Here is a 25,217-nt window from a genome sequence, read left to right on the forward strand (position 1 = left end):
TGGAATGTCTATTACCGCGGGAGCGTCATTGCACTGGATTCCAGCCATAACCCGCCGTGTACCATAAGAACGCCGAAGGTCTCCTCCCGCGGCGTTCCTGAGCGCCGCGGGACGTGACAAAACGTCGACATGTTACGCCTCGGGAGTGAGAACTGGAAACCAGTCAGATGTTGTCTCCCTTGAGCTTAAAGGAACCCAAACATCAACATCTAAAGTAAAGGTTTAGCACAATGCAGAGCCAGATGAAGCATATATACAGGTCCCTGAATAGACTCTACTAAAGATGTTGCAGTTCATGAGCTGTGCCTTAACAAAGTGTGCTTTGTTAAAGGAGCACAGCAGGAGAAAGAGAAATGGTCTTTCCAAATTATGGGAAAAAACTCATCTTAATTGTGTTGCTGTATGCACAATAGAGCAAATGCAATTTCATTGAAACATAATTGCAATCAGCTTGAGGTTAAGGTCATGGAAACACTGACTTTAATGAAAAAATGACCACACATTTTTTTTTAACCCACAATAAAGTGCAATAAGAAGAAAGGGTAATCTAGCAATTAAGCAAATCTGTTAAAAACACATGCTTGTAAGAATATATTCCCATTGATTTCAAGCAGAGATTTTTTTTTTGAGAGTAGGTGTCAGCATAGATTTTGTGTCTGATCACAGTGCACACATGTGACTCACAATCAGAGATTTACCAGACTTATCATACCCAAAACTATATAATTACACAAATTAAAATCACTTGTTTTTTCACTAACACTTTACAATACAGCCCATGACTAAGCTCAATGAGGAGAGGACTGTAAGGGTTTCGAGTCCTGTGGTGTTAATGGGAATGTGTCCCGTGAAAAGAAAGAAAGAAGAATGCACAAAGCATCTATTTATAGCATTTACAGTATGTTGGCATTGTTGGCCTTTTACAGCATGTCCTTTTTTCTTCTTCTGGTCTTTTTGTAGTGGAAAAGGAAGTGAATAGACTAGGGCAGACTAATGGGACTAATCAACACGGCGCTGCGACGTGTGGGCGTATCCATTCTATTTCCAATTTCAGGACACAGGCACAAGTTCAGCGATGATAAATCACTGAGGTTTGTGGGTCTCTGTATCAAAACACCACCTGATATAGCGGTGCAAAAAGTGCTGGTGACTTGAAAAACAGTTTATTTTTAGTTTGTTTCATTTTATAAATAAACTGCAAATATCACCTGCCAAGGTTTGCGACACTCTTGCATGTGGACAGGGTTGAGTCTGCCCACTAAGAAATTGTGTGGAAAACCTTTGTGAACACGAAGTCTGAAGCTTGGCCTATGCTAAAGTTGTGACAGAAATTTGAGACCGCCAAGAATTTCTGTCTTGTTTATGAAACGCAATGGTCTATGAGTAAAACGTTCCCAGTTTAAATGGATGAATAACAGGTAAAAGCCTACTCTCAATGACCTAGTGACCATCATTTGGTAAAAGTCATGGTTTTATTTACTAAATGCTTCCTAAGAAAATGTGGAGGAAATAGGATCGCCAAGTAACAAGTGATTATACTCAGAGATTATGGGCTGAATTCTCAGATCCTCTTAGCCCATCTTCATCATCCCCTTGGGGCTATAACTGTGGCTGCTCAGTGGTGTTTAAGAAGTTAGAAAGCAGACTCTGCTGCATTAACAGTGCTCCAAGAAGCTTAGCTGGACAACTGATCAGCAGAGATGGCTTGGGATGGAGGACTTGAGCCTAATGGCACAGAGGGCAAAAACTTCTACATCCCCTTGAACAACAAGACAGGACTCGTGAGGAGTCCTTTTGAATATCCGCAGTATTATTTGGCAGATCCATGGTTCTTCAGATTGCTTGCTTTCTATATTTTTTGCCTTGTCATTACTGGATTCCCCATCAACTTTCTGACACTGCTGGTCACCGCTCAAAACAAAAAGCTCCGACAACCTCTCAACTTTATCCTGGTTAATTTGGCAGTGGCTGGACTGATCATGGTCATATTTGGATTCACAGTCACCATTTTTTCTTGTGTCAATGGCTATTTCGCCTTGGGTCCTTTGAGCTGTGCTATTGAAGGATTCATGGCTACAGTTGGAGGTAAAGTTTTGGAATTTCAGGCAGATTTAAGAAACTGTAAAAGGTGACATGGTTTAAAGGTTCTCATCATACATCCCGCTCTCTTTCCTCTCAACAGGTCAGGTATCTCTGTGGTCTCTTGTGGTTCTTGCTGTTGAGAGATACATTGTGGTCTGTAAACCCATGGGAAGTTTCAAGTTTACAGCTACCCATGCAGGAGTGGGTTGTGCTTTTACCTGGATCATGGCTTTGGCCTGTGCTGCCCCCCCATTGTTTGGCTGGTCAAGGTACTGAGATATTTACTCAAAATTGTGTATCCTACCCATGTCTGGAATGGCAGTCAAGGGGAATGGAAGTGTCTTTTATTTTAGGCGTTTCAGTCTAATTCTAAAAAAATGTAGTTGTTCCAGATAAGATGATAATATTAAATTCCCAAAGCTTGAATTATAAAAAGCTGAAAAACATAATTCATCTTTCATTCATAAGACATCAGCTTACACATACCCAAACTTTTGTTGATTACTCGTAAATCCTCTGTTTGTGCAAAGGAAGGGCTGAAAAATAGAATAGAATAGAACAGAAGAGCCCTTTATTGTCATTGTACAAGTACAACAAAATTGTGGGTGCTCCACAAGAACTGTGCTAGAATAAAATATAATAGTAGACAGCAGGAATACATAGGATAAATATACAATCAAGAGGAACGTACAAAAAAAAAAAAAGAGGACAGCTAGCACAAATGGTAATATGCTAACAAAACAAACACACAAACAAACAACAATAATGATAAAATAAGAAGCAACAAAGGAGCAAAGGAAATAACAAAGGGAAGTAATAAAGGAAAACAAACTTAAAGCAGCACAACGAACTCAAAAATTTGAAGACAAGAACTAGACACTTCATAAATACAGTCTCCTGACTTAAACCTCAAGGATTGGATGGATGAGTGAAAGCATAGCAACCAGCAAGTGCAGCACATCTGTGAGAACATCTGCAGTGTTTGAATGAACTTTCCAAACTAGTCAAAAAGTCAAAAAAAAAAAAAAACCTACATAAAAATACAGTTACTCTCTGCTTTAGTTTGAGGATAGACTGAATTTCAGTAGCATCAATCCTCCACCGGCGGTTCCTATTTTAGCTGTTATTTAAAACACTTGAGGTACATCTTGTCTCAGCTTTGATGTAATATTAACAAAATTATATTAAGAGACTGTTTCAAACCATAATGATGACAATGTTCTGGTTTGTTCAGCTTTTTTGCCCCCAATAAATAGTTTTGTTTAAATCAGTTGATTATTTGCTATTTTCTCTGGAAGTACCTCAAAAGCATGTACTGTGTACATATAATGTGTACCTCTGACTGAAGTATCGCTGTAACATTTCCAGAGAATATGCATCTTTGGGATTTAAACTGCTTTTCTTGATGAAGATTTGCTGAGTGAAATATTTCTTCCTCCTGTTCTACTTTTTGAGAACTTCTGTGGATGACACAGAGGATTTATGAACAGTCTTGGCACCAGTTTAATAAATGGTTAGCCTTTGCAAATCTCAAGGAGGCTGGCATCTCTCCCTTTGAGGTGATATCATTCACTTCAACCGGTGGATGCTAAAAACCTCTTCTTTTTTTTTTTTTACCTGATGCTTCATATTCAACTAACCTTTTATGTATTCCCAGGTACATTCCTGAGGGAATTCAGGTTTCCTGTGGACCTGACTACTACACTCTGGCCCCAGGATACAACAACGAATCTTATGTCATATACATGTTCACCTGCCACTTCTGTGTCCCTGTCTTCACCATCTTCTTTACCTATGGAAATTTAGTCTTTACAGTGAAGGCCGTAAGTGATGTTTATTTCAATTAAATGTTGTTCCTCTATATCCAGATGTTTGTTGTTGTTGTTGTTCAGAATATTAGGGCAATGTTGGAGATAATATCTAACATTGCTCTAATATTCTGAAAAAAACAAACATCCTTACCTGCTGACATTTTGGTCACATATTTGAACTGATCAGCCTTCATGACCTAAGCCATGTCATCGAATAGTTTTAGCATCAACACTGAATTCAGCACAGACATTATCTAATGATTTCTTTATCTACAGGCTGCATCCCAACAGCAGGACTCAGCTTCTACCCAAAAAGCTGAAAAGGAAGTGACACGCATGTGCATCCTGATGGTTTTCGGCTTCCTCTTGGCCTGGACCCCATATGCTTCCTTTGCTGCATGGATCTTCTTCAACAAGGGAGCTGCATTCACAGCCACAGCCATGGCTATCCCTGCTTTCTTCTCAAAGAGCTCAGCATTGTTCAACCCCATCATCTACATCCTCATGAACAAACAGGTCAGTTTATTATTATGATCCTGCAAATCAGCAGTTATGGGGACAAGTAAGCAGCTACGATCTGTCCTCATGGCTGCATGCAATTATCGTGTAATGTCTTATAAACCCTATTTTTAATAGTTTTCATGGCAAATATTTATTAGATTCAGGCTCATTTATTGGATTCTTTGCTTTGGGATGATCACAAAGACCACAATGAAGTTTCCTTCATTCTTTTCTTTTTCTTCATTTTATCCCCATTGTAGTTTCGTAACTGCATGCTTTCAACAGTTGGAATGGGTGGTATGGTTGAAGATGAGACCTCAGTATCAACCAGCAAGACAGAAGTCTCCTCCGTTTCTTAAAAATACTACCTACATATCTCCAGCCATACTCCTTCCTGACTTTTCTCTCATTCCGAATGACTGTCTTGACATGGGCATGAGAAAATGGATACAAGTTCATTTTTATCTGCAGGATTTTACTGTAATTGTTCCTTACTATTGTATGTGAAAACTTGACTCTAAGTTTTTTTTTTTTTGATGGGATAAGAATCCCCATTGTATATTTGTGACATAAAGAGGTTTTCGTAGCTTCTGTCATGATATTCTGTTTATATTTTATAAACAAAAGCCTAGGAATAATATATTAAATGCATGCATGAAAAGATTTATTACTTGGTTGTTGCCTTTATTTGAACAGTTCCAGAATTTATCCTTAGATTTTATTTGAAACCACTGAGAGGTTTGAGAGATGCAGAAGTAGATTAGATGTTGTTTATATCTTGTAAAAAGTTCATAAAAAGTACAGGAACAATATGTTTCTGTAGGTTCTCAAGGTCATGACAGTCACTAGACAAGTTCCTAAAATGAAGGCAGCTGGATTTCTTTTTGGTTCCTGTTGACAGTTCAATTCTCATCCAAGAGCCTTCTTAAGTGTAAAAAACGACCCCCCCCAAAAAAACAAACAAACAAACAAAACAAAACAAAACAAAACACCCCCCAAAAAACAACAAACAAAACAAAAACCAAACAAACAAACAAACAAACAAATCAAAACAAAACAGAACAGAACAGAACAAAACAAAACAACCCCCCCCCCCCAAAAAAAACAAAAACAAAACAACAACAACAAAAAAGATAAAGAGTCACAGCTATTTAGCCCCTGCTGGGGTTGTCCACTAGGAGATGGCCCTCAGACTTGCTTACCGACCCTATAATCATGTAAGTGATTAGTATTAGTATTCTGAGATTTGAGAGAGTAAAGGAGACCATCTACATCCAGCCATTATTGAACAGAGGTGTTAGCCTGTAACAGCTATCAGTCATTCAGTCTTGAGAACCCTTCCCAGTTCACAATGCCCATTCACACCATTTCCCATCTATATCCTCCTCTTCTGTCTTCTGCCGACAGCAGAGGGGGCAGTCATTTTTAACCTGGGCTTCGACCTGCCCTTTATGATGCAACCCCTCCTTATTTAGCTAGGCTTGGGAATGACAATCCGATTATTAACTCATTCACTGCCAGCCATTGGCAGTGAATGAGTTAAACCCATTGACTCATTCATCACACAAAATCTAAATAAATTGCACAAACATTTAAAAGCGATTTAAAAAATGCCTGATATAGCAAATATGATATAAATTAAAAGACATTAAAATGTAATTATTTTTTAAACAAATTTGTCAAATGGTTCAATAAACACTGCATTTTCAAAAAATGTGAATTTTCTGGTAATTTTTTCATCCTTCAGGTTTTAAAGGGTGAGCTAATTAATGTGTCACATTAAGTAAAGTGAGGCCCTTAGCTTCCTCATTACCCTCACAGTTATTTAATAAAATATACATAAAACATAAATATTTAATAAATTAAAATGACTACAGGATTCTCAACAAGCATTTTAATCACTGTATTCAAGTTACAGACAGATTAATATTCTCATTTATGTACAGCACTGAAACCAACACATCTAATAAACAGATTTTGCAACTGTTTAATTCAGCCTAAAGATTTAATCCCTGAACTTTGTGGAAACACAAATGTTACTGATATAGTTACTGATGTTTGTCACAATAGTGCATACATGCAAACCAATCACAGACTTCTTTTTATGAATGTAATATACAGGAAGAGTAACCACACAAGATAACCATGAGGAGACTCGTGCGAATAGGAATACGAGAATGAGAATGATGTATTGCTATTCAGTGCATACGAAGAGGAACTAACATTAAAGCAAACGGTTATGGTGAAAATGTAATTTGTAAAAATAACCTGTGAGCCACAAGGGTGACATGTCTTGGGCAGATATCCCTGTTAGGAAGCTCTGGGGTGGATGCAGAATGTGATGTAGTGATTGCCTCTGCTGGCTGTCTTCATCCCGGTGTCTCCCTGGAAGAGCTGCAGGAAGCAGCAAGAGGGAGATCTGGGCTTCTCTGCTTAGATGACTGATTCTGCAATAAACAGGAATAATGATTGCTCTTTACTGTTGGAGTTAGGAAATCCCTGATTTACTTATTTTATTATTTTTTGCTTTTTATCATATTCTGTAATTAAAATGATAAAGAAATGAAATGATAATAAAATAAATAATAATTGCTGAGACACACTACAGTACATGTTGATATAGGCGTAGTAGGACAATGGCCAAACTGTTTGTGTGAGACTTGTTTTCACTTTATAGAAAAAAGATAAAATCACATCACCCTTATCCTGGCTTCTTTTACATCTTAGAATTAGATTATAGACTTTACTGATCACTAAAATGTCATCTGCATCTAGGTACATAGACCCCATATATGCCTGCTTGGGGGCCCTTCTGGCTGTTTTAATGCTTAAATCTGATGATCACTGTTGGCTTGCCTTTAGTGTCATCAGCTTTGAAATCGGTCGGCTGAGGAGATAAGGCCAGCAGAATAAGTGATTTCCCTTTATGAGTGATTCTGTTACATTTGATTTCTTATTTTTTGGTTATCTCTCTTTATTTGTTTTCCTAATTGCAGCCTTTTGTTCTTTAATTAATTTGCTTTATTTTTTTGTAATATTTAACCTTTTTAACCTTTTATTCTATCCCTTAAGTGTTCTGTCAAAACACTTTGAAAGTTGTTTCTCTGCTTTTAAAGGGATATATCACTTAAATCAGTTTTGTCGTTTGTTAGAGTTTTTCAATTTTATACTTTTTATATGTGTAGATGTTTGCTTCATATTTAATGCTATGCACCGTGTGAGGCTAGGATTTTTTTTATGCTTGCACAACAACATTAAAGGTCTTGAATCTATTTATTGTACTGTTATAAGTCTGTTTATTGTTTATTCTGTCAATTAACATTTTACTGTATTTTTTGTTTTTCTTTTAACTACCTTTGGTGAGTCTTTTTAAATCTTTTATTTTTCAATTTATCTCCTGTATTATTTTCATACAATTATTATTATTATTATTATTATTATTATTATTATTATTATTATTATTATTATTATTATTATTATTATTATTTCATATAATTCATATAAAATTTAAATTTAGGTTAATTGAGGTTAGCATGATCAACATGAACTTTATTCCAATGTTGATTTATTAACTCAGAGCTTTAACAGTTGCTAGTGTTCTCAGAGTAATAAATTTACCTCTTTTACTAATAGGACTGCCCCTCAAAATTTATAATACTACTAATAAAAGCACCTATTTACAAGTGGTCACCGCAGTGGGTGGATGTTTGATTTGGCAGCTTTGCCCTTCTTGATGCAACTCATTAAAAGAGAACATTTGAAAGAACTAAACATCATTTAATGTAGATCAGAGTTTTAATAAATGCATTATTTTGTGATTAGACAACAATGTAGCTACATAGCAGAGCGAGTACAACACTGACAGAAGTAGGGCAGGACTCCCAAAGCCTTGAAACATGCTGGCAGAAATGCAGCAGATGGAGACTTGATGAAGGATGAGGTTGATGTTGGGAGGAGCCTTACTGCACGAATGGGAATCCTGCAGGCAGAATGACAGAAGAGCAGTGAGATTTATAGCACATGGGACAAAAACTGATTGGTTCGCAGGAGCAGGGCAACAAAATGATTGGGCCAGAGTGATGACGACAGCGTTGAGTTTGACAGCGTGGGAATATGGAAGTGATGTAAAGAAGAGACCAGCAGCCACCCAGAAAATCAGACAGATAAATGAATAGAGATCTTCTTTCATTTCATTAGCTGGCCACCAATTAGTATACACATCAATGTTATCACATCAAATTATCAGTCAACGTTGGAATGGTTTGTTAATCTATTTTGTTCAGTAATCTTTGAAAATAACCTTAATTTGTAAGTACAGGGTATTATATAATACCTTATTATATTGTGTACAGGGCATTAAGTAGCCTCTTTATGACCAAAGAGGCTACTGTTACAGGGTTGTAGTAAGTCGATGATATTGCCACATACAAAAGTACATTGCTAAAAAGCTTTTAAGCTAAAACTTGCGTCAGCATCTCTATACACAGGCTTATAACCACAACGTTTGACATAGTTCATTGCGGTCATGTGTAAAGTAGTGGGATAAGAATTTTTACCTCCAAGTCCGAGTCCATAGCTCTCAGTCATGAGTTGCTGCCCAATGTGGAGGACTTAAAATATCTCAGGTTCTTGTTCACATGTGCGTGAACTTGGGTATTTTATTGTATTGTTTACTCCTACCCTTATGCTGTCACATTATGCTTATATTTCAGATAGATCTTACCAACTTACACATTCCTATGGCATTTATCTATTTTAAAAGAACCAGTATAGTTCATTCAACTCATAGCGCTTGGTGTTCTACCAAAAAGCTAAGGTGTGCAGCCCTGGTGGGCTTGACTCTCTTCTTTTCTTTCTTAAGTGGATTAACCTGATCTAGCTTTACCACACCCTTTTGTGTCAGCACCGTCTTGATTGAGTAACTGTAATTACATGATCTAAAGATGCCTCTTGTGGGAGATGTTGCCCTCTACTGTCAGTAAGGAGAGATATGTGCTTGGCCAGGTTAAATCTTTAGTAGGAACACTAAAATAATTGTAAGCCCTGAACAGCATGGCAGGAATTCTTCATGGGGAAAAAAGCAAGCTTTTCTGTCAGCTGCTATTAGCCAATTTTAAGCCTGATGAATGCAATATTTAAATTATATGCCATTTGCTTCATTAAAAAATTGCAGCATTAAAAAAGATAAAGATAAAAGATGAAAATGAAAAGATGAAATGTAGATGGTGCTATGGTGCTACATCAAGCGTATATCACTACCTTAAATAGCAGGGGGAATTAAAGTAAGCACACATACACTGATACGCAATTTTAAATTCACAAACACGAGTGTTTGTGAATCAAGTTGTCCAAATCAAGTGGTTCGGACTCAACATGTTGACTAGTGCGCATCAAAATATATTCTACATCAAACAGACAATTAAAAAGCAAAATGTCCCGATATAGAAAAATGTGTTTTAAAAGACAGAGGAGTTTCTGTTTTGTGGGCAGAAAGTGAAGTCTTACCCATCACCTTGTCGACCACCAGCATGCACTTACCCAAATAAAAAACAATCGGCTCAGAAAGAAAAAGAAAGACAAATAATACATAAACCAACCTGCTTGTTCATCAGCACACAGATAACAGGACTGTGCACTGTTAACCTCTAAAGGTGATGATGGCACCGAAGGGAGATTCAATGCAGTGAAAGTGGCATATGGTATCCAAAGTACTAGACGCACATCATGACGCACACACATCTCACTTCCCTAACAGTCTTCTGGCTGTAATCCTGTTACTGGGCTGCAAAGTAAAGTGTCTGAGACCAGATCCTATGATCAACATTTGCAACAGTTTACCAAAGATTTAATTAAAAAGCAGCTATAATGTAAATCTTCTTGTTTGAGGATTAGTTAGAACTCAAAGTGAATTTAAGTTTCACTTATAACTGTTAATGTGATAAGGAAGACAACAGAAATGCAAGAAATAGATGGGTCATGATAATAGATCATCAACTTCTAGTTGTCGGAGTGTTGCACTCCCTCAGCAATGTTCCCTCTAATTTCAATTGTTCCGTCTGTCCTGCTCACATCTCCAATGATTGTGCACGTTGTCATTAACGTGACTTCACTCCACATCAGCCACGCCTCACTGACTAACACTGCAAAACAGGATTGTTAAAGTATTAATTTTCATTTCAATTCAGGTTAGATTTTTTTTTGTGCGCAACGCAGATTTTCTGTGCGCAGAGACCGCGCCAGCAGCAATAACAGGTAGTAAGCACCTGTGAACAGCTTAATTTTAGCACGGGAATGATTCCACATACACTGCCAGTGCAGTAAAAGCATACCTGAATAAAAAACGAAAAATCATCCTGACAGAGAACAGAACAAAAGGCAGCCAACATCTAAAGAAGAGCTCTGAATGCCCTTCAAGAAGACTGCAGAATTATTCCTGAAGCCTTCTTAAAGAAAAAAGAAGAAAGTTTGCCTATGAGAGTTCAGACTGTGCTGAAGAATAAATGTGGCCATAACAAATACTGACCTTCAATCTTGTTACAATTGTATATTACCTAAGCTGCAACATGACTTCTACTGAACCTAAAGCTTTTCATGTGTTTCAAACGTGCATTGGCAAAGATTTTGAGAACTAAACACTGAGTATAAAGCAGCTGCTGTAATTAAATGCCTTAATGGTCTTGCTCCCCCATACCTTTCCGAGTTACTTCAGCCTTATATTCCTTCATGGACCCTCAGATCAGCTGACCAGCTGCTGTTGGTTGTCCCAAAATCAAGGCTTAAACGTAGAGGAGAACGAGCCTTTTCAGTTATGGCCCCAAAACTTTGGAATACGCTGCCTTTAAATATTAGACAGGCATCTTCGTTTCCTGTTTTTAAAATGCTTTTGAAAACACACCTTTTTTCGATAGCGTTCAGACTGGCTTGAGTTGATATGGTTTTTATGTGTTTTATTATGTTTTATGTGAGTGTCAGTGGTTGTATCTTGTGTTTTACCCTGTGTTTCTCTACAGCACTTTGGGCAAACTTTTTGTTTTTAAACGTGCTATATAAATAAACTGGATTTGGATTTACATGACCTAGTGTTTCTGCAGCAGTTCCAAATGACACATTCTGTTCTTGTTTCAGCAGAAGCTTTACAAAGGATTACTATCAGTGTAACTATAGTGTGATGACAGCTATTCTCAAATGTGCATCTGTGACTTGGATGTTCCACCTTGGTATATTTTTTGGAAATAGCCGGGCTACTACTTCAGCTAGCCATAATTTGCATTAGCTAAATCTTATATTTTGCTCAAGAAAAAAAAGTTTGGAATTTAATCGAAAATGTCCCTTAAATGTGTGATGTTCTGCTTTGGTTTTAAGCAGCAGATAATCAAACCAGCATGTAAAAGTTAAGCAACCACACCAGTATGTTTCTTTTTATGCATGCATTTATTATATTTACTCAGTCCTATATTTTTTTTTTCCTTTTCATATAATGCATAAAAATAACACCACTGGTAGACCAGTGAAATATATGCTCCCCCAAGTAATTGCATGAAAACAATCAACATGTGATTGTACATTCATCAGGTACAAGTGTCACATTTCAGCAGGTTTACAGTTTGAGGTGTTTTTCGTTTACAAGTTCACTCATATTCACTCTCTCAAATGCTCTCACATGCACACAGACACACAATTGCTGTACAACATCATCCCAACAGAAAATGCATTTGCCTTTCTGTTAGTTCACAGATAACATAGAATTCCTTAGTGTTTTTGGTCCAGACTCCATTTGTTAAATCCATTTGGCAAAATGATTCTAATGGGATGTTCTAAAATCTGGAAGCAATCATCAATGTCCATAGATCTGAAGATGCCATCAGGATTAAGACACAGAGGACACCTCTGTCTTGCTTGTTGAAACTGAGGTCTCATCCTCCACCATGCCGCCCATTCCAATGGTGGATAGCATGCAGTTACGGAACTGAAAGACAGCCAATTCAGAAACTCAGTAAACAGCAAAAGACTGAAAAACAGAGAAGAAAACTATGAGAATACGTAACACCAACCTGTTTGTTCATTAGCACGTAGATAACAGGGTTGTACAAAGCAGAGCTCTTTGCAAAGAAAGCAGGGAGGGCTGCAGTGAGGGCAGTGAAAGAAGCTCCCTTGTTCATGAAAATCCAACCGGCGAAGCTAGCATACGGTGTCCAAGCTACCAGGAAGCCCATGACCATCAAGACACACATACGGGTCACTTCCTTCTCAGCTTTCTGGGTAGAAGCTGAGTCCTGCTGCTGTGCTGCTGCCTGTTAAGTTTTTCATTTAAATGTAATCAATAATAGCAAGGTGCAATAAATTCCACAGTAGCAATGGCTAGCTTGGTTAGATTAACTGATCTATTATAAATAATTTAAGAACTTTAGCTTCACTTACAGCTTTGACTGTCATCACAAGGCTTCCATAAGTGAAGAAAATGATGAAGACAGGAACGAAGAAGTGAACAACAAACATGTAGATGACATATGACTCATTGTTGAAACCTGGAGCCAGTGTGTAGTAGTCAGGACCACAGGAACACTGCATTCCCTCAGGAATGTACCTGTGTGAGATTATTTTTTAAAAATCTCATGTATTTCTTCAATAAAATTAGCTTTTATCCAGCTTTTATTCAACATTCATAATATTTCAAGACCTTTACAACTAACTACTTATTCATCTTGTTAATCTCCTTTGTGCAGTATTCTGACTGTTTAAAATCATTATGATGAAATGAAAAGAAATAGAATTTACCTGGACCAGCCAAAGAGTGGAGGTGCAGCACAAGCCATTGCCATGACCCATGTGAAGAAAACTCCAGCACCAGCATGAGCTCCAGAGAACTTGAAGCTTCCCATGGGTTTGCAGACCACAATGTATCTCTCAACAGCCAGGACAACAAGTGACCAGAGAGCAACTTCACCTGTAGACAGAAAAGGTGAGTTATTCATTGATATTGTATATCTGCCAATGAAATAGAAAGGATCCTGAAAAGATCTGCTTTCTTTATTACCTCCAAGTGTGGCCATGAATCCCTCAATAGCACAGAAGGTGGGTCCAAGAATGAAGTAGCCATTAAGAGCTGATGTGATGGTGATGGTGAATCCAAAGCAGCACATGATGAGTCCAGCCACAGCCAGGTTGACCAGGATATAGTTGAGAGGTTGCCGGAGCTTCTTGTTCTGAGCAGTTACAAACAATGTCAGGCCGTTGATGGGAGTCCCAGTGCAGATCAGGAAGAACATGTAGAAAGCTAGAACTTTGTAAATTATCGGGTCTACCATATAATACTGAGTGTACTCAAAAGGACTTCTAACAATCCCAGTCCTGTTGGACATGGGAATGTAGAAGTTCTTGCCTTCAGTGCCATTGGGCTCAATTCCTCCATCCCAAGCCATCTTTGCTAGTCAGCTGTTTAGTTGTGTCTGTGTAAAAAGTCTACTTGTGTGGACGGTGACGATGTTTCAAGTTGCACCCTGTGATTTTTATACCTCTCCACTAACCCTGTCAAACAGCCAAAATGGGATTAGCGGGTTGTGAGGTAGTGCAGAAGCTAAGAGGTCACTAATTAATCTTAACACCGGATAGACAGGACAGGGTCCAAACTAATTTGCTCCCCTTTCCAAGTCCGGAGGAATTCTCTTAATCCTTACTCGAGAAAGGGAATTACGTTCCCTCAGCTTTTAAAGTCTGAAGAGAAGTTAATCATGAGCAAACACACAAATCATACCTGAAATATGAGAAATGTCTGTGTATATAAAAACAATAACGTGTACTGATTTTAGAGTGTTAAATATATTTACTACAGCAGATAATGTTTACTGATAGTGTGCTTTACACAGTCTGTGTCTTTTAATGTGAGCTATGTATGTGTTGAAATGTATGTGTTGCCTTCTTCTAATCCAATTCACTGTGGGTGCTTTCTTTCCTACAGTGCTTAACTACCCTACATTAAAAATTTTATGTGTTTATTAATTCAGACAAGACCTACAGTCAAGCTTTTTTTACCCTCACAGTCTGTCTCCATATGGAGGAACTTTGGGTGTCATTATCCTGATTGGATTAACCTCAGTATCTCACCTGTGGTAGCTGTGGTGTGGTAAAAGCTTACTGTCACAGGTCGGAAAGAAAATGTCCGGTAAAGACTTAGCCAATTTGTTGTCTTCTTTAAGCTACTGCAACACTATCAGTGGCAAAGAACAGCTAATATCAGTTATCCTTCTGTTTATTTGACAGATAGAAAGGATAGATTATGATTGGGCTACATGATGGAGAAACCACGTCATTTCTCTGTTACCTGTGATTAATTCAGATCAACTTGCTTGTGATGCTCTGTTTACTCCCAGTTAAATGTGATTTGATATGATAATAAATAAATTTACTTTCTTTTATATTTTCAATATCATTTATTGCTAATTTAATTTTGGCTTTTGCTGACTGGTGTGAATATTCAATATGCTATAATTTTTGATCGACCTCTGTGTATTAACTGCCCTTTGGATGCTTAAACATATCTATACATTGCAGATGTATATATTAGTATTATTACATACACTAAGCATTTCCATTTTATTCTTTTTTAATATAATATTCTACCAGGGTTTGACTGTGGTAAGTAGCTTAATGCCTGATAGCTAAACGGATGACACTACAGTGGAAACCAGACTGCAGATAATACCTTTCAACTCTGACACACCTCAAGGTGCCTCAGGTGGTAGCCTCATTACCTGACCTCAGGTAACAAATTAAGAGAAAGACTTAAAACACGATTTACTGTTAAGATCATTAACAAATTTCTCTTAACCTCACCCAACCTGAAATCTAATTTCGCTAAGTTGAGGTCATCACCATTTATAAAATAAGGAACTGTAATTACATTAAATGTTTGTTAATTCCTAGAGGTGTCCAGTAAAATACATCTACACCCTCATTTCCAACCAGACGAGGAGGCTGAAGTCCTTTGAACACCCACAGTTTCGTTTGGTAGACCTTTGTAGATTTCTTTATGTTTGTCAAAATCTGATCTGGACTTTCTCAACTACATCCCGGTCAACTTAGCTGTGGATGGAGTGGAGATGATGGTTTCCAGGATTTCATGGCCACACACTAAGGTAAACTGCAACTGAAGACATAAAATGTAAATATCTAAACTTTTTTGGTTCCTTCATATAATTTGTATCTCTTATACCGTAATAATGTCTATCATTTATAAATTAATACTGGTTGCTCAAAGATATGGCTCACTACAGTCTGTACACAATGAAAAAGCTTCACTTTCACTACGGATTACAGATCCTATTGTACTGAGTAATGTTAAAGGTTCGTGTGGTTTAAATTTGTAACTATGAACAACAAGATTTAGGTAGTTTACAGAAACTATCTACCTGGAACAATTTTAAGTTTAATGCAACATTAAAACGTTAAGTGCAAATAAGGAGTAAAGAACAAAGTGCAGTTAAAGGCTGCAGAAAGTTAGATCATATTTAATGCAAATATAATAAGCAAAAAACCTTTGTGAATCGAGCATGAATGATAATAAAAACACAATACACTTAAGCTAACAAGAATCTTTTACGCATGAATATATAAGATATAAGATATAAATATATAGCAATATGACTTTTAAAAGCACTGTAACTGTCTGTGTGATGACTGTGCTTCCAGATGGATGCGACAGACACAAGTCATCGCTGATGAACTGATGCACTGTTGCTCTTTATTCTGTTGGACAGAAGCTGTAAGCACATCTCTAATGAGATTGAGCGCAAACTTTATCCTTACTCAATTTAATCTGTAAAATTTGCTTAATCGCTGACATTCAACACAAACTCCCTGTTTGTCTTAGCACCATTTCTTTCTCTTCTGCTTAAGAAACTCTTAGCCTCTTAAAAGTCTCCATTTCTACTCCTGTTTTTCACCTCAGAAGCTTATTTAAGATACTTTGTGGATAAGTTTAGTTTTAATCTGTATTTAATCTTACCTTTAAGGCAGAAATTATCAAAACACTTTACCATTTTAAGAATTTCCTTAAAGTTTAATTACGAGGAACATCTCTTTATACTGTGAGATTTGGTGAATACGGCCAGTGATGTGCAGAAATTTGAGCCTTTTATCCTTAATGAGCTGCTTCAGCTCAGCCATATTCTCAGGATGAGTGTCTTTCTTGAGGTCATTTTACAGAATCTCTGTTGAATAAATGATTGGGCTCTGACAAGAACACTTACTCTATAGGAGAAGTACAGAAGACAAAGTACCTGTTTGCGTCACAATATCAAGTATTAGAGTATAGTAGTATAAGCCTCCCTCCAAGCCACAGGCTCCCACGCAGCACCAAGCCACAGGCTCAGCAGCATGGAGAGTACAGCAGTCATAAAAGCAGACCTGATGAGCCTGTCAGAAAGACAGAGCTACAATGAGAAGTAGTCTGTTCAGGGCAAAGTAGAACATGAAATTACAAATTAGTATTCGAGCTGTAACAATATTGTTGCAATAAAGTGAGACGCTGCTTTCAATCAAAGCACAATTTCATCTGCACTGTTATTGTAAATTCCCACTCGACTTAAGTATTAACTGGAAATTTTAAGATTTGAAATCTTTGCTTAGTCCACTACAGTGACTGTGAAAGTTTGGCTACCCTTGTAGTCAAGGGAACAGTTTAAATCATGAATATTCTACTCAGTTTAGATCTGTGGCATTTTATGTTAAGGGAAATGAATGTTTTGTTTTCAGCAGTAGAGAAAATGATATTATTAGGATGTGGTTTCATATGTGAAGCATGTTTGGTGATAAATTCTATTTATTTTAATGAGTGAGAACTTAACTATCTCAATGTGGTTATGTAGTTATTATAGGGTATTTGCCAAATGCATATCTACTGTGTTATTAATTAAACCAGAACTGACCAAACTAACTTGAAAATTATGGATTTAAAATGAAAAGCTCTGAGCTTTTTGTCTTTGCCATACCAATTTTAATTGTACATGTTTTGTTTAGAGCTATTAGCATTCATGTAACTAGTATAGTTTTGTTTTTTTATTTATTAATTTTGTTTGTTAAATTCATTCTTGGGATGAATTGGGATTTGGGGAAAAAAATTTCATCAGTGTCCAGCCTTTTAAATTTTCTCAAATTATCTGGAAATTTAAAAAATGCACAATTAAGATTTTTTAATACAAAATTCCTAATGAGGATATATGGGATTTGTTTAAGTTCATGTAGTGGTGAACATTTACTCTCTCTACAGCAGCAGGACTTGCCTACTTTTAACGTATCAAGTAAGAGTAATCAAAAGTAAAAGTACTCCTTATACACAACAGCTCATGTCAGAATTATATATTTTCTGTACCACATTGGTGATGGAATAATAAAAGTAAAAAAGGACAAGTATAGAAAAATGTATTTACTTTATGTTCTATAAGTATATAATGTAGGCAGCTTGTCAACTTACTTGGAATGTAGAAACATAGTACACCAGTTTTTATGCTTTGATTGTTTATTATTATAATAAAAGTTTATTCTCCTGTAGAATAGAATTTGAATGCAAATAAATATATTTTTATTAGTTTATCTTAGAAAATATATGAATAAATTTTCAAACATTTAGCCTAAATAAATTCAATCAAAAATGTTAATAATGTGTTAATAAAGTTCAATACATGTTAGATATGTTGTGTGGTTCATTTTCTTCCTTTTTGCAGAGTTTTAACAAGAGCGTCAAGGAGCTACTTCAATGCTGGAAACACCCTACACTCCAAAACAACATTTTCTTGATTAAGACACTGCTCTATTCCAACCAGAAACTAAAGACCCCTCTGCAAGCTGAAGCTTAACCCTTCATGATGTGAACAGGACCTCTTCATCTTCAAAAAGCAAAGATGCACCCACTAAACCTAGATATGAACAGAACTGGTGAGGGCTAAAGGCAAAATGTAAATTGAGCTCCAAGATATAACAATCTAATATTTTTCACCTTGCAGTGGTAAAAAGCTGGTCTTCATTTAGGCGTTGGGTTTATTAGAATCACCAATTAACCCCTAAAAATTTAATGTCTTTGTACTGTGGCTGCAAAAAGGTCTCCATTTTGGAGACAACACATAAGGATTTGAAGAATGTGAAGACTCAAAAAGCAAACCACAACAATCAGATGCTGTTCCCTCAACCCAAAGACACAGGTAAAAGAAATCCTCTTATCCAAAATCTCCGTACAGTATATAATCCACCTCCTCTGCAGGAGATTGTGTTGCATTCTAAGGTGAGTCTGGCTGAAGCCAAAGACCAGGCTCCCCTCTCTCCGGATTATTCCACCTATTGGAAATCAGGAACCAAATTGCCTTTGGATGTTTCCCAGTCCACTAAGGCACAGACCCCTAATACATGAGGCAGGCCCAGAGAGGGTCTACTTGGCAGGCAAGAATGGCCCTGATAACTTTTTTCTTAACAATATATTTTAGTGTGGCAAAGTGTCTCTGACAATATTTAAAGTCCTCCACTAGTGGAGGAATTTGTTCGGTTACTTTTAATAATTGGATGAAAATCCTTCAACATCACTATGTGCTGCGTTTGTTTTCTTGACTTTCTCTTCCAGGTGTTTGTTTTTGCCAAGTTCCTTCAGATGTTTTCTAGATGTTTTTCTAACAAAGTCTCATCTGGCCTTCTTGTTCTTGAGTGTACCAGAGGTTTGCATCATGATACAAAACCCTCTGGATTTCAATGAAGGCATCTCCTGTTTGTAAACGTTGATGAGATGCCTTCCTCTTCCAGAGTATTCCAGACTTGGCTGATGTTGTTTTTCGTTTTTTAAACATAAAAATAATTCTGCCACTGCATGTAGCTAGCTTATTCTAAAGTTTTGTTTACCCATGTGACAGATTTATTTTTTAAGCCTAATGATTGATTTGTGATAAAGCAAATATGTCATGTCAAGGGAACAGGAGTCACATGGCCTTGAAAAGTCTTGTCGGTCAATTTTCTAAATGAATTTTGAGCCTCTAGAAATGGCTGTGTAAAAAGAACAAGGTGAAAGTATGTAATTCAATCACATATTGATTCTGTTATTAAAAATGTACTGTGGTGGTTTAAGCATAACTATGGAAATTATGTCTCTGTCATGCGTCACCTATGTGTGACCAGTAGATGTAAAGCATGTGAGCTAATTCAGCCTTTAGCTGCTTAAATTCACCAAGAAAGACAACGCCTTTCCAACTGTACTGACCCTGTAGTCAAAGGTCTACATGATAAAATACGTTAAAGCATATGTGACACAACGGCATAGACTGACTTGTGTTCTGGTCTATAATTATTAACCCTTTTTCAAAAACAACAACCAATGATTATTTAATTGACAACAGGGAATTTGATTCAATGTAAACACATTTTGGCCAAAAAGATGTGAGCTGAAGCTAAAGCTTCAGCCTATGTTTTATACAGAACACATTCTAAATGAAATCCCTTTATTGACTAGATTTTATCAAAGCAAACACCAAGAAAAATGATAAATGAATAAATGAATAGGTAGTAAAAAGAGATATAGAAGAGATAGCTTAGTAGGTAGCTCCATGATTGGAAGGTCGGGGGTCCACCAAACAGCTACCCTGAGCAAGGTACCATCCCTACACACTACTCCCTGGGTGCTGGATTGGTGGCTGCCCACTACTTCACTGAGTGAATGGGTTAAATAAAGAGAGTAATTTCCCTACAGGGAATTAATAATGATGTATAATGATGTATAATGATCTTCACATTAAAAGAAAATCCATACACACTCTATTTCAATATCATTTAGTTTTTTAAAGAAAAAATAAAAAATTATTTTGCCACATTATAAAGGTTGTTTTGCTTTAGTGATAATTTATTAATTTCAACTGTTTCTTTCAAAAATATTAGCTCCCTTTCCACTTTATTTTGAAGCTGTTCCAAACTTTACCCATATTTAGTGTAACTGACAAACAACAATTTAGACACATTACATGTGTCATTTATTTATAAAATTTCCAGTTTAGAGCCCAGCACTGAAGGTTGTGGAACCTGACAAGTAACCTTAAACCAGAGTCAACATTTCTTATCTGTACATGACGAGTTTTATACAGATGTGCTCAGTCATGAGTGAGCTAGCATCAGTCTATCTTTTCATTAGTAATCTGTGATCTGCCATTTCACATGCATTTTTAAGATCAATAAACACCCCCAAAATGTACTCCTTGTTGTCATTTGCAATTTTTGTAACGTGTTTTCTACAATTTAAATGACACCCATTGAGGTGGCTATTCAATAAATCGCATTTTTCAATGAAATTATCATAACTTTTCAAAAACAAAAGACACATTTTTCTTTGATGGAAAAAATGCTTCTAATCACTTGCATAAATGAATAATAATAATAATAATAATAATAATAATAATAATAATTATTATTATTATTATTATTATTACTTGCATAAATGAGAATGACTTCTGCTGTTTTTATTTTACCTGGAAATATACCAGTACCGATAAAAATATGATTCAAATATGCAAATACATGTTTCGATTTTACAGTAAAAACCTTAGCTAATTATCATATGTTAGTAATTAGCTATGTAAGCCGTATTATATAAACAGAAAAGTAATTACATTAACATTGATTAGTCCCATAACAAACCCAACTAACCCCACTCAACCCTAGCACGGCCAAAACAGTCAGTTATAACATCTGAAGGAGAAACAAGATTAGCTTTTTCATTTCTCTGCAGGAAGAAAGAGACAAAATTGTAATAATCCATACTGTAGCCTACAGTCCTGTTCCCAGTGCTAGAGTTCAAACACTGCGCTAAGACGACAAAACCGTTTCAGCCAATTAACACACATTAGCCTACTGTTACTGCGTATCCCTTTGGCTAAAGAATGCCTAAGTATAAATACATGCACTATAGTGAGCTAAAGCAACTGTACCAAACAAATCAGTGCACTATAACTAACATTCTGAGGGATAATTAAGTCAGTAAAAGTCGGCGTTGGGAGTGCAGCTCACGTCATTTATTGAATAATACATGACAGAGAGAGTAACTGTTTTTCCCACTATGGCACATTAGGTTGAATGTTTTGTCTGCGTGGATTACAAAAAAGGGGGGAATCGCTTAAATATTGTAATATATCATATTTTGTCCGGAGAAACTACTTAATTAATTGATGAAGCGACACCTGTTTCCCCGGTTTGGTAGTCAAACGTCAGCACAATCCTCTGACACTATTGATCCTGCTGCTGTATCAAGCTGCATGTATTTAATAAATTCCTCCAACTAGCTCAGAATATCAAACAAGTTTTACAAGCTTTGGCACTTCCTCGTATTTGGCGTAAGATATTGCATGCAGCACACTTACTCCGAGATTCACGCACGTCTAGATATTTATGGAACTCCAAAGTGTGTTGCGTTTATGTGCCTTTTTTGTACATGAGGAAAGCGTGTATATGGTTGGGAAAACTACATTTAAAAACACAACGCACCACGGGAGGCATAAAAATAGCTGTATACCCATTTTGAAAAGCGAGTGTCCAGATAACTATCACTATATTCAAACAATAAACAAAATTATCAAAGTAAAAACAACAACAACAACAACAACAACCATATTCACTACACTACGAGCTAGAATGCCAATCTACATATTCTTTTTGTGTTATAGCGAGTGTTTTTGACTAACCTGATCCCCGACTGGGGCTTATTTTGCGGTATTTAGGTGCGTCTGACGCTGAGGGATTTCTGTCATTTTTAATTCTCTGCCTCTGTCCTTTTCTTTTCTTCCGACCATCCATTTCGCGGTTTCTCTAAAAGTAATCTGTAGCAGAAGCAGGTAGATACTGGGAGCACTGCGAAAGAAATGCACGGGTGCATGCGCGCACACACAGTATGGGAGTCTTTAGCGCGCAGCAGGGGACACCCAGTGGCGAGTTGCACTTGAAGTGAGCTCTGAGAGGTCCGTCCATTTGTTACTGTTTGCAGTATCGCAGTTTGTGCAGTAATTGTTCACGCTAGGCCAAAACGACTCTCGGCACACCAGAAAATGTAAATTAGAAATACTATATGACACCTGAAACGACCAAAATCATGCTGACACCGACGTTACATTTATGTAATGTCTGCGTGTCTGTTCTAAGCTGTTAACTGCTGGCGTGAGTTCACATATTCATGGTCAAATGTTAAACGTCTCTTTGAGGCGTTAATTAGGCATTGGACTAGTTGGCTGAATCACCTACTGTAACACCTACTAAAATAACAAAACAATAGCAATTAGGTCTTCAGTTGTGTTTTTTTGAATACTCTCAGTTTTTTCCTAATCTTTGTGTTTGACCCCACCACGCTGATGGGGTACTGAACACGCAACATGTATTGAAACAAATAAGAGATACATCGCTACATCAACAGTCTTGCTTTACCATGAATAATTGTCATAGGTATTCATATATTTAATAGTCACAATTTCCTTAATCACTTCAGTTCCTTTTAGTTACTTTGATAAAGTTCCTTTGATAAACTGTTTAAACAAATGATCAAAAGTTTAAAAACACTTCATTTTTCTATCTCCTAATTGCAAAGACTTGGGAGAAATTCTTTCAAATGCTCCAAATCACATATTTTAATACAATAGTTTTAGGATTGTGTTAAGGTTATGGTTACTTCCTTTCTGAGGTTTCATTTTTAAATACTCCAACCATAAAACCTATTTACTTATTTATTTTACTTTAAACAGAATTTCTAAAACTATTTGAAACAATGTTTGTACTATACTGTGAATTTAAGCAATGACAACCAAAAGCAAAGAAAAATATCATTTCCTACATTATAAGAAGGGGGTGTGTAATGTAAAGCATAATTTTCTGCAAAATGAGGAAATTTATATGTCAAGAGGCCAAGATGTTTGACCCTAAGGTCATTGTCCCTCTTTGCTTTTTAAAGTCAATTATCAGTCAGACTTGATCTGTTCACTTCCTCACAATCCTCTTGTAATCTAATTTTGCTAATTTGAGGATAACCCTGAGCAGGTATAAAACACCAAGGCAGCCATAAACTACCTGTGTGTGGTTGGTTTACACCTTTCTAACACTACTGGGATATTCCATCAGCTGAAACTCAAGCAAACTAGACAACAGAAGATGGCTTGGGAAGGAGGAATTGAGCCCAATGGCACTGAAGGCAAGAACTTCTACATTCCCATGTCCAACAGGACTGGGATTGTTAGAAGTCCTTTTGAGTACACTCAGTATTACCTGGCAGACCCGATCTTTTTCAAGCTCCTGGCTTTCTACATGTTCTTCCTGATCTGCACTGGGACTCCCATCAACAGCCTGACATTGTTTGTAACTGCTCAGAACAAGAAGCTCCGGCAACCTCTCAACTATATCCTGGTCAACCTGGCTGTGGCTGGACTCATCATGTGCTGCTTTGGATTCACCATCACCATCACATCAGCTTTTAATGGCTACTTCATTCTTGGACCCACCTTCTGTGCAATTGAGGGATTCATGGCCACACTAGGAGGTAAGCAAGAAGTCAGATCCTTTTCAGGATCCTTTCTATTTCATTGGCAGATATACAATATCAATGAATAACTCACCTTTTCTGTCTACAGGTGAAGTTGCTCTCTGGTCACTTGTTGTCCTGGCTATTGAGAGATACATTGTGGTCTGCAAACCCATGGGAAGCTTCAAGTTCTCTGGAGCTCATGCTGGTGCTGGAGTACTCTTCACATGGATCATGGCAATGGCTTGTGCTGCACCTCCACTCTTTGGATGGTCCAGGTACTCAAATATTTCTTAATATTTTATTTAGTTAAACAGCCTTTTGTACTTTTAAGCCACTAACTTGAAAATTAGATATTTTCACTCACAAAACTAGATGTTAAATGTAAAGAGCTATTTTTACTGAATGAGGACATGACTTTCTTTCTCACAATCTCACACAGGTACCTTCCTGAGGGAATGCAGTGTTCCTGTGGTCCTGACTACTACACACTGGCTCCAGGTTTCAACAATGAGTCATATGTCATCTACATGTTTGTTGTTCACTTCTTCGTTCCTGTCTTCATCATTTTCTTCACTTATGGAAGCCTTGTGATGACAGTCAAAGCTGTAAGTGAAGCTAAAGTTCTTAAATTATTTATAATAGTTTAGTTAATCTAACCAAGCTAGCCATTGCTACTGTGGAATTTATTGGTGTTACATTAACCTAACTGACCATAAAACTTAACAGGCAGCAGCACAGCAGCAGGACTCAGCTTCTACCCAGAAAGCTGAGAAGGAAGTGACCCGTATGTGTGTCTTGATGGTCATGGGCTTCCTAATAGCTTGGACACCGTATGCTAGCTTTGCTGGTTGGATTTTCATGAACAAGGGAGCTTCTTTCAGTGCCCTCACTGCAGCCATCCCTGCTTTCTTTGCAAAAAGCTCAGCCTTGTACAACCCTGTTATCTACGTGCTAATGAACAAACAGGTTGGTGTTACGTATTCTCATAGTTTTCTTCTCTGTTTTTCAGTCTTTTGCTGTTTACTGAGTTTCTGAATTGGCTGTCTTTCAGTTCCGTAACTGCATGCTATCCACCATTGGAATGGGCGGCATGGTGGAGGATGAGACCTCAGTTTCAACAAGCAAGACAGAGGTGTCCTCTGTGTCTTAATCTTGATGGCATCTTCAGATATAAGGACACTGATGATCGCTCGCAAATTTTCAAAATTCCCATTAGAGAAATCTTTTGCCAAATGGATTTAAGAAGCGGACTTTGGACAAAAACACTAAGGAATTCTATCTTATCTTATCTCTGAACTAACAAAAAA

The 25,217-nt window shown here is 37.0% G+C and overlaps 3 protein-coding genes and 1 long non-coding RNA gene across 4 annotated transcripts; 3 read left to right on the top strand and 1 right to left on the bottom strand.

The window, feature by feature from the left end:
* Positions 1-1,634: 1,634 nt before the first annotated feature.
* Positions 1,635-5,017, top strand: LOC113022254 (green-sensitive opsin). Its single transcript, XM_026167449.1, has 5 exons — positions 1,635-2,085; positions 2,183-2,351; positions 3,740-3,905; positions 4,170-4,409; positions 4,655-5,017. The coding sequence occupies exons 1-5, from the start codon at positions 1,701-1,703 to the stop codon at positions 4,751-4,753; spliced, it is 1,059 nt and encodes a 352-aa protein (XP_026023234.1). The 5' UTR covers positions 1,635-1,700; the 3' UTR covers positions 4,754-5,017.
* Positions 5,018-11,819: 6,802 nt separating this feature from the next.
* Positions 11,820-13,885, bottom strand: LOC113022253 (green-sensitive opsin-like). Its single transcript, XM_026167448.1, has 5 exons — positions 13,429-13,885; positions 13,170-13,338; positions 12,813-12,978; positions 12,446-12,685; positions 11,820-12,360 (listed from the first exon to the last, which is right to left on the bottom strand). The coding sequence occupies exons 1-5, from the start codon at positions 13,811-13,813 to the stop codon at positions 12,262-12,264; spliced, it is 1,059 nt and encodes a 352-aa protein (XP_026023233.1). The 5' UTR covers positions 13,814-13,885; the 3' UTR covers positions 11,820-12,261.
* A 122-nt stretch (positions 13,886-14,007) lies between these two features.
* On the top strand, positions 14,008-19,680 carry LOC113022255 (uncharacterized). The gene is made up of 2 exons (XR_003272408.1): positions 14,008-15,526; positions 18,113-19,680. It is a non-coding gene; the product is annotated as an uncharacterized LOC113022255 (long non-coding RNA).
* Positions 19,681-23,443: 3,763 nt separating this feature from the next.
* opn1mw4 (opsin 1 (cone pigments), medium-wave-sensitive, 4) lies at positions 23,444-25,217 on the top strand. The gene is made up of 5 exons (XM_026167450.1): positions 23,444-23,925; positions 24,017-24,185; positions 24,350-24,515; positions 24,637-24,876; positions 24,962-25,217. Exons 1-5 carry the CDS (start codon positions 23,541-23,543, stop codon positions 25,058-25,060), a joined length of 1,059 nt encoding a protein of 352 aa, XP_026023235.1. The 5' UTR covers positions 23,444-23,540; the 3' UTR covers positions 25,061-25,217.

This window comes from Astatotilapia calliptera, chromosome 5 (genome assembly GCF_900246225.1).
Source record: "Astatotilapia calliptera chromosome 5, fAstCal1.2, whole genome shotgun sequence".
NCBI classification, from domain to species: domain Eukaryota; kingdom Metazoa; phylum Chordata; class Actinopteri; order Cichliformes; family Cichlidae; genus Astatotilapia; species Astatotilapia calliptera.

Bases quoted from the DNA above. Each gene is read 5' to 3' on its own strand.
- LOC113022253 (XM_026167448.1), bottom strand. From the start codon at position 13,813: ATGGCTTGGGATGGAGGAATTGAGCCCAATGGCACTGAAGGCAAGAAC. The intron at 12,979-13,169 runs GTAAATTCTATT...AATCTCACACAG, and splicing joins CCACTCTTTGGCTGGTCCAG to GTACATTCCTGAGGGAATGC. The intron at 12,686-12,812 runs GTAAGTGAAGCT...AAAACTTAACAG, and splicing joins TTGTGATGACAGTCAAAGCT to GCAGCAGCACAGCAGCAGGA.
- LOC113022254 (XM_026167449.1), top strand. From the start codon at position 1,701: ATGGCTTGGGATGGAGGACTTGAGCCTAATGGCACAGAGGGCAAAAAC. The intron at 2,086-2,182 runs GTAAAGTTTTGG...TCCTCTCAACAG, and splicing joins ATTCATGGCTACAGTTGGAG to GTCAGGTATCTCTGTGGTCT. The intron at 3,906-4,169 runs GTAAGTGATGTT...CTTTATCTACAG, and splicing joins TAGTCTTTACAGTGAAGGCC to GCTGCATCCCAACAGCAGGA.
- opn1mw4 (XM_026167450.1), top strand. From the start codon at position 23,541: ATGGCTTGGGAAGGAGGAATTGAGCCCAATGGCACTGAAGGCAAGAAC. The intron at 24,186-24,349 runs GTACTCAAATAT...AATCTCACACAG, and splicing joins CCACTCTTTGGATGGTCCAG to GTACCTTCCTGAGGGAATGC. The intron at 24,516-24,636 runs GTAAGTGAAGCT...AAAACTTAACAG, and splicing joins TTGTGATGACAGTCAAAGCT to GCAGCAGCACAGCAGCAGGA.